The sequence below is a fragment of the Limulus polyphemus genome, unplaced genomic scaffold, assembly GCF_000517525.1.
Source record: "Limulus polyphemus unplaced genomic scaffold, Limulus_polyphemus-2.1.2 Scaffold440, whole genome shotgun sequence".
In the NCBI taxonomy this organism is placed as follows: domain Eukaryota; kingdom Metazoa; phylum Arthropoda; class Merostomata; order Xiphosura; family Limulidae; genus Limulus; species Limulus polyphemus.
The window spans coordinates 262,058-279,854 of record NW_013666050.1 but is presented as its reverse complement, the minus strand read 5'-3'; the positions used below and the strand labels follow the sequence as shown (position 1 = coordinate 279,854).

General features: G+C 32.8%; 2 protein-coding genes across 2 annotated transcripts in view; one reads left to right on the top strand and one right to left on the bottom strand.

Annotated features, from left to right (window-relative positions):
- The window catches only part of LOC106458287 (cuticle protein 16.8-like), a 10,323-nt gene extending 1,911 nt beyond the window's left edge, over positions 1–8,412 (bottom strand). The window contains exon 1 of the mRNA XM_013917781.1: positions 8,368–8,412. Within this exon, the coding sequence (XP_013773235.1) occupies positions 8,368–8,412 (45 nt within the window). The remainder of the gene's footprint in view (positions 1–8,367) is intronic.
- Positions 8,413–10,536: 2,124 nt separating this feature from the next.
- Positions 10,537–17,797, top strand: part of LOC106458286 (adult-specific rigid cuticular protein 15.7-like) — a 43,458-nt gene continuing 36,197 nt past the window's right edge. The window contains exons 1-2 of the mRNA XM_013917780.2: positions 10,537–10,586; positions 11,680–11,764. Coding sequence (XP_013773234.1) covers positions 10,537–10,586; positions 11,680–11,764 — 135 coding nt within the window. The remainder of the gene's footprint in view (positions 10,587–11,679; positions 11,765–17,797) is intronic.

The following is a 17,797-nucleotide window of genomic DNA, read 5'->3' as shown; positions in this document are numbered from 1 at the left end:
ACCGCCAACTCTTGTGCTACTCTTTTATCAACGAATAGTGGTAACATTATAACACCCCCACGGCTGAAAGGTCGAGCATGTTTGGTGTGACGGGGATTCGAACCAGCGACCCTCAGATTGCCAGTCGAGCGCCCTAACCACCTGGCCATGCCGGGTCTCACACCATACAAGGGCGTAAGTTGCGACTTGAAAACTTCTTTATTTTCAAGTACCACAGAGCATTTTGAAGAATACTCTTTTGAACAGAGAAAAATAATTTTCACGTTGAACAGTTTAACCTTAGTTTGGTACAGCCCTCTAGTGGCTCAGCAGTAAGTCTGAAGACTTATAACGCTAAAAATTGAGTTTCTTTACCCGCGGTGGGCACAACACAGATAGCCCATTGTGTAGCTTTGTGCTTAATAACATGTTTGGCACAATGAATGACGACTTAGGACTATCGCACAATCATTGACCAGTTTCTATTTTTAATTTGAGAATGCTTCTTCTCTGAAAGAATTTAAATAATACAGAAGTGTTTTAATTAACTGCATAACAATGTTCATAAAAAACAAAATTTTAAAAGTATAACACTAATTAAAATCGCGCAGAATATTGCATCTCCAAGTTAACGAAATATAGATATGGAGATATTGCACTGATTTTAGCTAGTATCCAAACACTGAAGCTGAAGCTGAGGTTCCGTGTTTTGATCCCCGTTATTCCAAAATCAAAACGAAAATAGAAAAAAAAATTAGCGGTCCGCACTTTGGAGTCATGTGTGTGTTATAAGAGCAACGGTTAAATTTAGTTATTCAATTAGAGAAGTCCAAGAGTTGGGGGCAGGTGGTTTTGACTAGCTGTCTATCACTTCAAAATTAGAGATGATTAACGTAAATATCTTCTGAATAGTTTATTTTTTTTTGCAAAATCCAACAACAACAACCATTTTGATGAGCAAGCACGAAACAAAATATATCAGAAAACGAGTGTTCAACGTTTCGTAGTAATTAGGTTAAACGTTAAATATTTACACCACGCACTACCTACGTTATTAAACTTCCTGTATCCTTATGGGTAATCAGTTAATAAATGTTATGAAAAAAAACAACAACCTTATGAACATCATGACAACAAAATGGCTGCAACGACGAGCCGTACTTAGACTTTAGCCATGGAAATTCTTTTTGCCATTGCTAATTTCAAAAGCCCCTTACCACCACAGATGTGGCTGAAGAGAGGGGATACTGGGTTTTAGCTACCTCCAAGAAATTTCGGGTAACATAATATTTTTAGCTTTGTTCGTTTGCTTTAAGCAGTTTCTTGAATTATAAAGTTACCAGTTTATTCTCCAACTTTACCCGAAACGTTTTCCTGGCTACAGCACTGCCCACCTCTCACAATGAGTTTTTGTTTTATATTATTTATCTCAGTTGTCTTATGATGACAATCTTTATCAATGCTTAACTTCGGTCAATATTTTGATTCCACATTCTGTAATAAATGTCCCTGATAACAAAGACATTTGTTTATCACGTTGCTAAATATAGTGCATCTCACATTATATCTCGTCAAAAACTCGCAGGAAACTATTACCATGCTTATGATCAGTGCAAGAACTAATAATTCTGTAATAAACTACTTTGAATATATTCATAACTTTTTCGTTGAAAAACTAATATTACCAGATGTACTTCCGCAGGGTCTCCGAAAGGGTTCTGTTTCAAGAGGAAATAAAACTAAAATTAAGAGTAACAACTATTTTTATTTGTTGCTTTTGAAGTTCACGTGTCATGCTGTGTTATAGGCTACCGAGTGCATAATTCGTCTCGTGATTCATGGCATGCGCACATTTCACTGACGTCACGACATTACAAATTGCAACCTTAAGCGTCCCTCATGTGAAGTCATTTTAATGTCTACTGACTGACTGACAGATAACACACTATTGTATAGTGGTGCGATTGATTAAAAGGTGACCTCTCCAGGCCTCAAACATAACTATATATTTTTTTAGTTCAGGTTTGAGATTTTGTTATCTTTGCATGCCTGCTATAAAACTCTATTATAAGATATTTAACGGTTACACTTGTTATAATCTCCAATACATATTAGGTATTATTAACCTGAAAACCGTGAATATAAGTGTTTTATAACGTCTAGAAAGAAAACGAAAGTATTCCATTTTTTTAATAACAAATTATAAATATACATTATTAAGACGAGAGAGTAGATATACATTATAAAGACAAATCCAAGGGATTGAAAGCCTTCACAACTTTTATGCAAATTAATTTGAAACACGAAATATTTCCCGAAAACAACTTGCAATGCTAGTTTAAACGTGTGTGTAGAAGACTAACTATCAGAGTTCAGCTAGGGAGTTTATACACAAACAGCTACTATGTTAGTAAATACCGTTTGACTGAATGTGACTATAACCGCTATTAAGTTTTCCAGACTGCATTCAAAAGGAAAAATCAAGTTTGGACTTTTTGTTGGTTTGTTTGTTGTTAAGCGTAAAGCTACACAATATTCTATCTGTGCTGTTCCCACTGCGCGTATTGAAACTCGACTTTTAGTGTTATATAAAGTGTGTCAATTGAAGTTTATTTTTTGTAGGTATCTAATGTGTATAAATATATTATTAGACAAGAATTTATAACTTTAAGTTTATTTTCAGTTAATAAATGTGAAATACTTTTTTTGTGGACTAACAATTGAGTTGGGTAATATCGATATTAAATCACATGTGGAATTTAATAAAATATGCGATTATGGGATATTATATATTTATTTACTGGAAGTGCTTACCTTAAAGTTAGTATTTAGTTAGGTACAACGCTGCGATAAGAATAACTATAATAAAAATAATTAGAGTTTTATAAAGAAATTCTTAACACAGCAATCTAAAATAGAAAAAGAAAATAGACGTATTATATCCTAACAACATGAGAGCCTTAATATAATTTGATAAAATATGCGATAGGTGGCGCTTTACATTGTGATGATGGTCTATATCAATATAGAAAGTAATTTATTAATATACATGGACAATGACGAATAGCACATGTCAACGTTTTTCGATAAAATTAGTTTTCTTTTAAAAAGAAGGATGTATTAAAGAAAGGATATCTTTTAATTAGTTGATAAATTATACGTTTTTGCGATAAAACACAGGATGTTGTTTCATTTCGATGGTATACTTAGATAAATATTATTAATATGAAGAACGTTAGAATATTTTAAAATCCCCATTTCACGCCTTTTCTTTCTCTCTCTTTCTAAGTACAGTTTATTAGCTGCACATGGATTTACTGTTTGCAATAAATAGACCTAAACGAGTTTTATGTTTCACCCAGGACAGTCTTTGGCAATTACAACCAATAAATGAACAAGATAAAACTTTACGAGACAAGTATGTCAAACACACATTGCCTTAACCCACTTTGCAATAACAAAGATTTATTAGTTACAAAAGATAGCCATTCTAACCTATTAAAGTTAACCTTAGATACAACTCTTATCAAAAGTCTTACAGAAAATCACTCGTCATATAACTTGTTACTAAACTTTAATTTTTCTTAATGCATATAATTTTAAAACTCTTAATGTAAAACTAACACTTTTGTCAACAACTAATGGAAATAACGCGTTTTTAACACCTAATTTTCTAAGAATCTTCTAGAGATTTGCATATTAAATTCTGAACGTATGTGAGATTTTTGAATATTAATTCATGTGTTAGTTTTATATTTTCTCTAGCAATAACTCGAGCAGAAATATTTGGATGCCGAATTGAATACTTTAGAAATGTATTTGTTTTATCTGAAAAGCACTGCTGTCTTGTAAGTCATCAGAGCAAATTAATAGGAAGTGACTGTTATTAATAATTTTTCAAAGTTATTATTCAAGCGACTCTCTTACATGCATATATATATATATCATTAAAAAATCTAGGAATAAGTATGTTTTTATTAGCTTTTTCTTTTAAATAGAACCAAAAAGATGACCCTTCCCCAGTGGCACAGCGGTATGTCTGCGGACTTGCAACGCTAGAAACCGGGTATCGATACCCGTGATGGGCAAAGCACTGATAACCCTTTGTGCTTAACTACGAACACATAAACAAACGAAAAACATTAAACTTTCCTATTTCAATATACAATGGTAAAAAGGAAAGCAGTTAGAATTACACTGTACTTATCTCAGTCTACATTGTTGATTATTGTTAACTGATAATATTATTTAAGTCGTTGAGAAAGGTGCACTGTATTATGGAGTGGTTATACTTTTCTGTACTTTATTCGAACACTTACCCACGCTGAATGGGTAGATTTTCGAATCAAATGTGCTTTTTTAAAGCAGTATCAACAAAATACTAAAGTTACTAATTAAAGGACTGTGACTAAATATTTATTGATAATATGGTCAAATTACATAAATTTACATAAATTTTGTAATGCAAAAAGGTTGTGGTTCAAGTGTCTATGCCTGGAAATTTTCAAGAACTTGTAGTGTCTAAGTAGAGTTTGAAATTCTTTCGATTGTACGAATAAAATCTTAAACGTGAAGCTTTAAAATTCATTAACTTAGGGAGATCTTTTGATGTTATTCTATGTCAGATTCTTTTGTATAGCGCATGAGTAACCCAATATAACATTTTGTCTCTTAAATATATTTCCCCTCCAGTGGCTCAGTGGTAAGTCTACAGGCTTACGACACTAACATGCGGGTGGACGGAGCACAGATAGCTCATTGTGTAGCTTTGTACTTGACAAAATCAAATCAAACATATTTATTGAATAGAGCTTGAGAATTTTTATTAAAGTATTTTACGCAAGAGATTACCATTCATCTTGAAGAGATGTAACGACCTTAATCCATTGTTCTTCAGACATGCGTTAGCAACTCTATACATGACCTCCAGCAACAACTAAAGCTGTTGTAACAACTCTAACTAGTCTGGCTATATCGATTTTTTCGATTTTAGGTAGATAGATTTGTAGTAAAATGCTCGTTGTAGGATTCAGTTGCCAGGCGTAAGGCTGCTATCTTGATCTCTCTATCACTGCTATATTTTGTACTTATTTCTAATCATTCAGAGTTATTAGCAGCTGAATCACTTCTAAATACGAATGTCTTTGAATAAATATCCTCTATTGGTTCAGCGGTAAATCTGTGTGCTTATAACTCTATGGATCGAGTTTCAATACCCGTTGTGGCAGAGCAAAGACAGCCTATTGTGTAGCTCTGCAATTAACAATAAACAAGCAAATCCAGCATGCACAACAACTACTGCGAGGAAAGCAACTTTGAGACCGAGAAAAATATGTTTGTTAAATATTAGTTTGTTTAAATCATTTAAGGTTTGTTAAGACAATATTTAATGACTAGTTTAAACACAACTTATGATTTCATATACATTAAAATGGAAATTAGCTAATCCAGTTCAATCAGTTTTTTCACTCAGTTTTTTATTTATGTTTTAGAAATGTTAGTTTCGTAAAACATTTAACTATTACGTTTATGATTTTCATCAAAGTTCATAAATGCATTCTGTTCTACTAGTCAAAATGTTACTTCTCATAGGCTTATTAAAAAAGATGTTACGCCTAATCAATATTTACTCAATCAAATACACAGATAGAGGGAAATGCAAGTGAAAATAAAATATCTGTATTAATTAAATGACCCTACTTGTTCTTGAAATTTCCTAAATGCTAATCAGAATTATACGTTAGTGTAAATTATTACCTTGTTAATCAATGTAGTGTGTCACTTTTATTGTAGATGGGGGAATGTTTAGGTTGAAGAATGACTTGATTTTATTTTCAATAGAACTCATATTCTCCACTAGCGGAAATAATCAGAACTATGAAATATAGAGTAAGATGTTTTTCAGGCAACTGAGGACGAGAATGTGTTACTTTATCACTTAAGTAATGATTTGCTTAAAAATCAGCTTTACTTTCACTGTTGTTTTGCCCCAGGAGAGGGAGAGCCTGAGAACAAAATAGGGTTACTGCAAATATAGAGTATTGAAAAACATCTGGATTAATATGTAATCCATGTTTAAAGAAAACAGAACTTGTACAAGAAAAATCCGCTTATTCTTAAAGCTCCAGAATGTTCTGACTAAAGTTGATTACTTGACAGGTGGAAATAATTTCGAATATTTTGAATATATATATAATAGTTGTTCCAAGAAAGCTAGAAACATAACTCTAAATATATACGAATATTAGACTTTGTCACATCAAGAATATATTTATTAGTAATAAATATTTAGCGGATATGTATGAAAAGTAGATATAAAATAAAATAAACATCATATCTGGTGAAGATATTTCAGAGAAAAATTGTTTGTGTGTAAACGAGGAGTGATTGACATTCTATGAATTGTTTAAAATAATGTGATTCATATCAACTTTGAGTTGTTGACTGACATTGTATGAATGAGTTACAAGTAACACGCTTCATATTAACTTGGATTGTTGACTGACGTTGTACACATGAGTTAAATTATTATTCATATGAATTTTGGGACTGTTAAACTTGATTTTTTACTGCGTCTTAATCAGGAAATGTTATTTCTGTACACAAGACACTCATAGGATGTCACTGTGTTCAAAACCTGTTACTTAACATGTTCAGGATAACATATTGTTGTTTATCATTTTACAAAATTAATAAATCCATTAGTTATTTATTCTAATAATAATACAAACCTCACTTAAACTGTTCCAAAGGCTATGAGCTGACGTAATAATAACGTCATTTCATTATAAAATAATTTCAACACTGGCGAAGTTTCAGCTATAATAATATCTGTTTAACGAATAGGAACATTAAGTAGTACTTATAGGACTAGTCAGTATTTAGACTAGCATCTGATAATGGAAACGAAATGAATTCATTTAATTACGCTCAATGCTATCATTCACGTTATATAAGGCAATTCATTAAAAGTTGTTAAGCACTAAAGTATCCTGTAACGTGATCTTTCTGTATATATGATAATGCGTTATATGATTGTATATTTGATAGTATGGTCTAGAATTATATCTATTAATGCATTTTGTCATTATATGTACCCGTATATTCTTATCATTACATATAAACTGATACAAACTATAATTATATTGAAAATACCTATATATTCTAGTTCATTCCGTAATTATAATCCGCTCTTGTATTATTTTATTTATCTACATTAAGAGCATTGCATTATTTGGGCTCGGCTGTTCTTGATTTTTTTGTATTTCTTTTCAAGCACATTTTATGACAGCAAGTACATTAAAGGGATGGCTTTGATGTGATTTTTAAGAATTTGATTACTTGCAGAACTGCTGTTTATCTTCTGAGCCCTTTGAAGGTAGGAAATGTGTCCCACTGGGTTTTAATATTTGTTTAAAACTAGTAATTGCTTCTGGGCATACGGTTTTGTTGGTTACAGGATCTCTGATAACACCCGAGTCGTACAACAAATTTAATAAAATTACCACCGATATTGTAATCAATCTCAATAATTACTGGTGAAATTTCCTTATATATCTATTTTACATAACACGTAACTGATTCCACCCAATTGATTTCTGTCAGTTCTTCAACAAAGGTGCCTTTTGATCCTTGAAATGGAAGCCTCTTTCCAGTCCTCTTTGCTTATTCCAGTCAAACATTATCTATTTTTACATAACGTGTATCTACCATCATCAATGCAACTAAACTTAGGGGTGATGGTTGACTTTCAAGAGAAACTGTGTGCTGATCCAAACTTTGCAGTGCAGTATTACATAATCTGAGTTTCATCGTACACATCAAATAAGCACCTTAACATATTACTAAAATCTAAAGTTTGATGCAATTCGACGTTGCATCAACTAAAGGGACAATGCTTATCTGCCCTTCCCGAGTTTGACTTCAAAAGCCACTGCTAGTTTTGCAGTGATTTATGAAACGGAAAGTTATAAAAATAATCTTACTGGCTAAAGATTGAAGACGTGCAATTTTATGCGGTACTGTTGTTCATAGCCATGTAAAATCCTTCAAAAAGGCAATATCGGAGACTTGCCATACACATACTGACAAAGGGACTGACGAAGTTCGAATTCGAGTTAAAGTACTTGTTAGTGACATTATTCAGAAATACACACCATTTATCAAAGTTATGGTGGCTCTTTTATGTTTATAAGATACTGTTGTAAAAGTATTTCACATATGAAAGCATCAGGCATCCCAAGTACACTTGTTTTTCGTAATAAAGCAAAATATGTATTTAAGATGGTTGATGATGAGGAGGTGGACGACTTAGATAATACAATAAAGAAAGTGGTTAAGCAAGTGAAATAAGAAAGTATGACAATGCATCACAGTAAAGACACATACCTGGTTAAAATGAACACCAATATTGCCGAGGAATATACCAGTCATATAATTATGAATTTTCTCAATAACTTGTTACGAAGTGTGGATAACAAAGCTTGATGAGTTCCAATGTGATTACTGGATTATTTATTAAAATCTTAGCTCCTTTACAGATAGTCTTTTGGTGGGTCAGCGGTATATTTACGGACTTACAACGCTAAAATCTGGGGTTCGATGGACAGAGCACAGATACTCCATTGTGTAGATTTGCACTAAAACTATTAAACAACTTTACAGATAACGAAGGAAAACGAGCTGTTTCAACAATTGATTACATTTGTTATGTTAGATGATGTTAAGGTTTTGCATATAAAAATACCACTGCTAGAGAATTTGTTTACGTATCACATGAAAGAACTAGGCTTTTACAAATCACTGTGGACAACTTTGATGTCAATATTTCTAGTCAGAGCGGCTTACAATCCACTAATGCATTGTAACACTACTTACATGTAATAAAAGAAGAAAAGAAGGATTTCCAGAGACAATAAGACAGATAAAGAAAGAAGAATGACAAAGTGAAAGCATAATATAGCAAAGAAGTATGTTCTGTATGTCATACTCTTCCAGATCTTGGCAATGCAGATGATCTCAAGCAGAAAGGTACGAGTCCTTACTCGAATAATAAGTGAGGCAGCTTGCCCAGAAACAACAGTTACTTGAACAGGGATGATGGTGGTACGGTCAGGTCTCAAACCACAAATGTTTATACCCTACATTTACTTCCTTTTTTGTAAAGTTTTTTCTTTACTTGTCTGCTTGTTTTTCTATTGCAGTGTTTCAATAGACATAGGAACGTTGTGTTTATAACCAAGTTCTAAATACAATGAGGCTCCAACTGTAATATTTATTGTTTATTTATTATTAGCTGGTAATTCCTGTTTTACCTTGTACTTAAGCTTTTCGTAGGAACACCATTTGTTTTAAAAAAAAGCTAACTTCAAGGGGTAATGATAACATCGTTTACACTAGAATTATGATTTATTCTTTTTTTAATTATTACTAGTTATTAATAATACTTATAAAAGTGGATACTCCGTTTGAAACTATTTCCACCTCAGTGAAATTGGTTGACTTCATTGTTTGGGTTTTTGAGTTATAATGTAATAAAAAAGAAGTAGAAGAAAGAAGAACAAGAAATTCAAAATTTTTGCTATGATATTTACAGACATTCCCAGAACTTGTGACTCAGTCATTACATAGATATTGTTATAAGAGGAAACTGTGTAAGTATTATAAAGTTCTGATGACCTATTGAGGAGATATCTAAAATACCATTTCGATTAACAATCCGAGCCATCCCTACATAGGCAGTGTTACCGCCTGCCTGATTATCACCTGTCATGGAGTGTGCATTTGGCATGCTAAGTTGTAAAAAAATATCAATACAACTTCAAATCATTGAAAATCATTGTTGAAGAACTACTGAGTGGTGTTTTGCAAGAAGCTATTGATTCAGATGTGTATTGTAGAAAGAAAAGCCAATTGGAGCAGATCCATACGACTGTGAGTACATATGATGATCAAACCAGTTCTACTCATGATGCTGTTGCGAAAAAAAGAGAAGGATGGAGATCTGCCACTCCATCTACTCGTAGTAAAGCGTCTGACGCCCTAAATCTTTGCAGCTGGCCACCATAATTATGCTCGTAATAGCCTATACTACAATTGAGCGCTTGAAGCCATGCCACCAGATGTTCTTGAAAAGTTCCTGAAAGAAGAGCATGCTTATTGTCATACTCCAGATATTTGGAATGACATGTTGACATATATGATGATCGAAGTAACTTTTAAGAGGCATTGAAAGAGGCTAAGTGGAGCTGTTGGCATCACATTGAAACCAAATACTGAATATTTAGAGCTCTGAGCTTTTACACTTGCAATATTCTGGCAAGAGACACTGCTGATATTACTGTTGATGAAAAGTCTATCCATACACTTACACAAAGAGGAAATGAAAGCTCGAACTGTAGCAAGTGCCAAGAATAGAGTGATAATTAATGGATCAGTAATGTTATGTGTGATTCACATTCCAACAAATGGAAGAGTGCCACAACTATATCGACAATGTTTTTGTACTTCTAACATCAAGGATGAGAGAGGCTGATGTGTATTTAGTCTTTGACAGATATGAGGATTATAGTATCAAAGGTGTCATTTGAACAGCAAGAGAAAAAGAGGTAAGCCAGTGACACAATCTCTCTTGCTTCATCCTATTTCAACCATGAAACATGTTATTAAATGTAACTTATAATAAGGTACAGCTGGTTGATCTGATTGTTGAAGCTCTACAAAAGCAGATAAAGCAGTTAGTTTTGTAGCATCATAAGCTGGTGATAACAGGTTGTGATCCACTGCCAGTGTAAAATCAACTGTGTTCTGCTAATCCATAAATACGACTTGAAAACAAGTCAGGACGATATTGAGGTAATCATCATTCATCAGATGGTGTCTATTGCTGAAGAAGGTGTAGTAAATACCAGTATAAAGGTAACTTCTGATGATATTGATGTGTTTGTTCTCCTATTCAAACAACATGACAAATAATTCGCATACCCTTTGATGATAGAACCAGTATATAAAGAAAGAAAAGCCATTAATATCCAGTAACTGTGTACAAACACATAAACATTGTTCCTCAGCTAATAGAAGCCCATGCTACATCAGAATGTGACACTGTCGTTCAATATTGGGGTATTGGTATAAAGTAAAATAATTCAAATGCTTCAGACAGATTATGAAATGCCTATCCTTGGGAACTCTTAAGCAACACTTGAAGATATTCTAAAGGAATCGATCACATTTATAGCTGTATGTTATGGACCAGCGGGAGCAGCAACAATGGCAGATGTACGATACAATGCATAAAAACAGAAAGCAGCCAGATCAAACATACTATCAGCACCAAAAACTGAGACATTGAACAAAACGTTAAGAGAGGCCACTGACGAACACGTATTTGAAAAAATATCTACAGAACCCAGTTCGTCCATCTTAAGTTCTGTCATGTACAGGGAAACTCAAAACAAAACTCTGCAATTTATGTTGTTACCTAAAGATGTATCACCAGCACCACAATACATCTTAAAACTAATCCAGCACACTGTTCATGTACATCAGCAAATTACCATGTATAATATAGTAATAATGTGAAACTGAAAATGTTTGATGCAATGAACGTACTAAAACGGTTCAAGAAACATCTGGCGAAGAAAATGACAATAAAGAGTATTAAATAGAACTTTAGTATAATGGACTATTAAATTGTGACAGCTGTCCAGAAAAGACGTATCAATGTATCCGAGCTAACATGGTTACTAATGAACCGAGTGGTTGGTCTTTTTTAAAGTCACCACAGGTAAATATATATACATTTTTTATTTTTAACTTTCACATTTTTGGAAATGACAGACAACTGTGCATGAAATAATATGGTTAAACAGTAAAAGGGGGTATTCTTAGTGTCATATATGATAAAAAATCAAAAACCCATTTTTCAAAACGCTAAAGGTCACCATGTATACACACACCATTTTCTTTTTATATATGGTCTGAAGATATAAAATAAAATTAAAAATCCATTGTAGGACATATATTGCACGGTTACCGAAAAGTGCCTCTACACTATAGTAAAAAAACATAAAATTACCAATACGATAAAATATATGGATCCAACATTTAGTGGAAGGCATAAAAACAAGTCAATAATTTGAGGCTTAATCAATGACAAGTTGTAAGTTTACCCATTTTAACAAGTTGTCAATGTCATGTATTTCAGTTTTAATAAATTCTGCTATCAGAAAGTATTTGAAAGTATTCTTCTTTTAAGGGACAGTGTCATAAAAACAAAGAAATCTTGATATATTATACAGAGGATGAATACGTTATATTGAAACGATTTTGGAACCTCGTCACATCATTACATTCCATGTCGCCACGTCCGATCATGCTTTATCTGACCACTGTGTATCTTGGCAATAACTATTGCAAAAGGCTCCTTCATAAGGCTGTTATATTCAATATATACTACTCCTCCCTGTAGCTTTCCAATAATCCATCTAGTGTACGAGGATGACGAGGATGACCCATTTCAACAATCTGATTGCAAAGAAATCCATAGGCGCTGCGTTCGTCAATTCGATCGGCATCTCTTCGTAGGAAGTAACATGATAATTAGTTTTATTCTCCAGATGCTTGAGATATGAGACAGTTAAGCAGATATGTTGTGTACACACTACTTCTATTGCTTTTCCAGACAAAGATCCTTCTTGATTAAGTTGCGTACTTTTGCCTGGGACATCTAAAAGGCTTTTACCACTGACTTGTTACAAGATGCAGGACTTTGCTTTCCATGGTTGGGGTACAACTTGTTGTAGGTCTCTTTATGGATAGCCCTGGTACCTCAAACTGATCCACATTCCTTTGTTTTTCAACGCCGTTAAGCACAAGGAATATCCCCGTCTTGGAAATTATAAGCCCCCGATATGAACACATCTTTATAATTGTATAATCATTTTGAGTCGGAAAAGGCTATTCCAAACTTTTCCCAAGTCGATCAGTTTTCGGCGTCATTACGTTATTTGCAAAACGCAAAAAATGTCAAATTGTAGTTGTGATACAAGCCGTTCCATCGCGACTTTATAACGGCTATGGTTGTCACGTAAGTTGATGATTTGAATATTTAAAACCGTTTTCTCTATATAAACGTTTATTTCGAACCTCGACGTTACAGGCTATACTACGCAAAACGATACATAATAACTTTGATATAACTAAAAGAAACACGTGATTCTTATCGCCCTGTGATAGCTTCCAGGAAATTGTAAAAATTATTATACATAAAAAAAGATGATATGACTATGATAAAATACCTTTGTATATCTGTCAGTTTTGAGAAATTGAAGTTACATATTCTTATCGGAAAACTAAGAAGTACAAAAGCCACAAGAGTATTCTCAACATTGATATTAAGAGTTAGGCTTAGTAAACTTGAACACTCTCGTTAAAGTTTAATTTCTAAGTTTTTATTGATTGAAAGTTGTTTTAATTTATTTTAGAACCATTCAACAACTATTATAGACGTTGTTGTAAGGAATGAAGTAAATTTTAAACAATGTATCGCAGTAAGTATCAATAAATGTTTAGATTCCACAATGATAACATTTAGCAATCAAAATCTAAAAGAAGGATAGTGACTGAATTAAAACCAAAACAACTTTAACCCAATCAATGTAAACATTGCAAGATTTAACTTAATTTTATATTTTTCCAATTATTTGAATCTTTATTGAAGTAAATAGAATTCTTAGATTAAACTATTAGATTAAGTTCGAAAGCTAAGAACGAAAAAACAAAGAATAAGATTGATGTTATCTTTCAGAAACTTCCGAAACAACTCGTATAGATTTAGACCTTGAAATGGGAACAAGATCACATCCGCTATTTCATTGCAGCAGGGTTTTTGCTAATTCTATTAGCAAAAGTAAAATGGGAAAGGGTGAGTTGCGACGCTATCTCTATTCGAAACAAGAATGTTTGTTACTTCAGTAAGGAATGCACGATCACTGCTTATACACACACTATTTTACTGCTAGAGCTTCACAGTTTTATTGAGGAAATTATTTTTCTTTAGTAAAGGTAGCACATAAAACTGCCCTGGGGAGGGAGATTACTTTTAATGTTTTAGGATATCTTATTTATAAGGGCATGTCAATAAAAACGGGCAATGTGACAAAAAATAGGTAAATTTTCTTCTGGCGCAATTATTTTTGCAATCGAATAATAAGGAAATGAAGACACTTCTTTTTTTTTGTAAAAACGTCAATTAAGCTTACTATTAAAATATATTAATTAACTTAGCGCTCCCTCAAAATGCCTACTAGTTGTGGGTGATGTGGTATTAAAAATATGGAACACATAGTATCTTGATTCAGGATGATCTTGTGTGGTCATCTAAATAGGTAAATGCGAATGCATTATTACATCGTTTTCAAAATTTGTATTTACCCTTTATTTTTTAGAATTAGCTCTTTTCCACAAGCCATACTGTAGCTTTAATAATAATAATAATAAAAACTAGAAGAAATCTAGTATTTTTGTTCATTCCGAGTTACCCATTTTTATTGAGATATGTTCTTCTTCATAAATCAACGAGATATTCCAAAAGTGGACAGGTGTTATCTTAAATGAAAATAAGATGCGAAAAAAAAACGTTAAATGTTACTGCAGTTCTTTTCTCGAATTTATATCTTTAAATTGATAACGTTTTTGCATATTGCTCTTGGTTTTCTAGGGAAGTTTGTTGGAACAAATGTCAAACATATAAGACTTATAAAGCCTACAAAAATACCTTCAAAAGCTTTGTCCATAATAATATAAAAAGTGCGTTACTAGTAAAAACCTTGAATATTTTAGAAAATTTCAAAATATTTCTAATATTATAAAATATTTAAAGCTAGATTTTCACTTTGCGTGTAAAAACAAAACAAAAAACTCACGTACGTCTCATCTCATAATGTTCACTACATTAATTAAGTTGAGTTGTTGTATAAGAACAACAATTTAACAATGAATTGTGTAAGAACGTTTTGAGTTAGGTAGAACCCGTTGCTTTCATCCTGAAGTTCAGTTTTTCTTACCTTGTTCTTCGAAAAGATCTAAAAAAATAGATGTCTACAGAAATTTACCATTGAAACTTGTACAGTTGTTTTCAATTTTCATATATTATAACAAATCCAAAAGTTAATTGTCTTATAAAACTGGAGACAAGAATCACCCTGCAAACCATGACTCCACTGGTTTTTCTACTTCTGTCAACCAAAAAAAAAAAGAAAAAGAAAAGCACTTTTTTCTAGCTTTTTCCCGAATTTAATAGTTTTGACCCATTTTCTTATGTCTTTATTTCATTCTTTGCCTAGTTAACAAGGCCTACAACCTCTGTCCGAAAGATTGGATGCTTAACTATAACGCTGATTATTTTCAATCTGTCCGTGGAATTAGGTAACTCCCTACTCTTGACAGAGGTGTTATGACCAGTTTTGATATTCTTCTGTATTTGCCAAGATTCTTATAGATGGAACAGCCAATCTCTCTCTTTACAAACTTTTCTTTGATAATACCCTGATCAATGGTTTGTCCAAAAACCCATGATAAGTCTATGTTGGGTCTCACAACCAAATATCCACATTTCGTGTGTTAGCATCTCCTTTATGTAAAACCAATTGGTGTTGCTATATGATCTCCCACTAGAATCCACGCCAGCTAACACATTCTTCTGTCACCATAAACACACGTGACTTCACACTGATCCTACCGATTCTATACAGAAAGTAAATTGATGACACCTTTATTCTTTTCCTCAAACAGGAACATTTTTCCAGTTTTCTTGAATACCTTAACTAACAACACCACTGAACTTGTGAAACTGAGTAAAGCAACATCTTACTTTGTTGGAATATTACTGACTACTTGCTTTTCTATTTATGTTTACCGTAAAGAAGAATTTTTCTAGCGTCCCCCAAACTTAATAGATGTATTCTGTCTGTTACAAACTTTATTTTTTTATTGTCTTGTCAACTAACAGAGCTTCCAGACAACTCTTTTTTTTCCTTTAAGATGTCTTGAAACGTAAAGCTACCATAAACATCTGTTGGCAAAAGTCACGTATAAGTTGTTATTTCAAAGTTGAAAATTCCAATTCCTATAAAATTCTTTTTCAACCTTTCTTAAATACTTCAGTACTGGTATCTTGAACGTAAAATACCTACCTTTTCTAAATATGCGATTAATTCCCGTATTCCATATATTGACAAACAAAACTTCACTGCTAGAACCACCTCATGGATTTTATGTTATCCCCAATTAGACTTTAGAATGGTTTTTGAAACCTTCTTATGACTAAAAAGTAACAAAGGTTGACCTCCAATTTACTTTTGTTCGTTTCTCGTGTGGATACTGCAAAGTCTCACAGGTTAGCAAAACGAAACACCATGTTAAAATAGAAGCTTATAAAAATCAGAACAAGATAAGTAATTCCTGCCCATCTTTGACAATGGAAAAACAGGACATTATTTGTTATTATATTAAAAATTACAGCTTTTACAGTAAGGAAGATTACATTTTAGAACAGGTACGACATTTTGATCACTGATGCGATCATTCTCAAGTACGCAAGAATGATCGCACCAGTAATCGTTTAGAGTTTACTTAACCAGTAAATAAATTCTAAACGAAACTATTAGAACATTATTTGAATTACTGCTAAACCTGACATTGAACTTTTATTGAAAAACACTTTGTCAATTAAACAATGCCTTCCAGTTCTTAACAATTCACAGTTATTTTATTTTATTTCTTTCTTATTCCCTTTTGTTACTTATAATTGTTGTATTTGTTCTTGTACGCATGCAAAATTTTTTAAAAGTTTTGTACTTTGAGAATACTGAAGATTACTATTTCAAAGCATTTACTGAACACGTCTTTTTTTTTTGCTATTTTTGTCGTTCATATGTTTTCGGTTATGCTATGACTTCTAACACACAAACTTTTGCTGCTTTACATAACGAAAGAGAAAACTCAACTGCTTATTGTTCAAAAGCTTAGTATTTCGAAGTGTGCGATTCAAGGAACATTAAAGTGTTTTGTAGTAACTGTGAGATTAAAGTCTTCTAGGTATAAAGGGTCTCCAGGAAATAGCATATAGACAAGAGAAAGATATAATCGGAAGAATTCGAATATCAACCGACATAAAATAGCCCTCTGATATAATTGCAGAAATAAGGGATATGCATGGAATCAGAATCAACAACAGAACTGTCCTAAGGAGGTTACATGAAAGTAGTCTACGTGAAAAGTTTGTAAATAAAAAGCCTAATATTTCACGTAACATGGACGTGCGTTTAAACTTTGCGAAGGAACATGATGATTGGACGAAACAACAGAAAGCATATTGTGCACAGAAAGACTGAGCTTTTTGCAACTTCGAAACGAATTGTAATGCCAAAACATTTTAAAGGTTTGTCTAGTACAGGAGAGAGAGAACTACTGTCAGTATTGAATGATGTGGAGATGTTTGTCTAGTACAGGAGAGAGTACTACTCTCAGTATTGAATGATGTGGAGATGTTTGTCTAGTACAGGAGAGAGTACTACTCTCAGTATTGAATGATGTGGAGATGTTTGTCTAGTACAGGAGAGAGTACTACTCTCAGTATTGAATGATGTGGAGATGTGTGTCTAGTACATCAGAGAGTACTACTGTCAGTATTGAATGATGTGGAGATGTTTGTCTAGTACAGGAGAGAGTACTACTCTCAGTATTGAATGATGTGGAGATGTTTGTCTAGTACAGGAGAGAGTACTACTCTCAGTATTGAATGATGTGGAGATGTTTG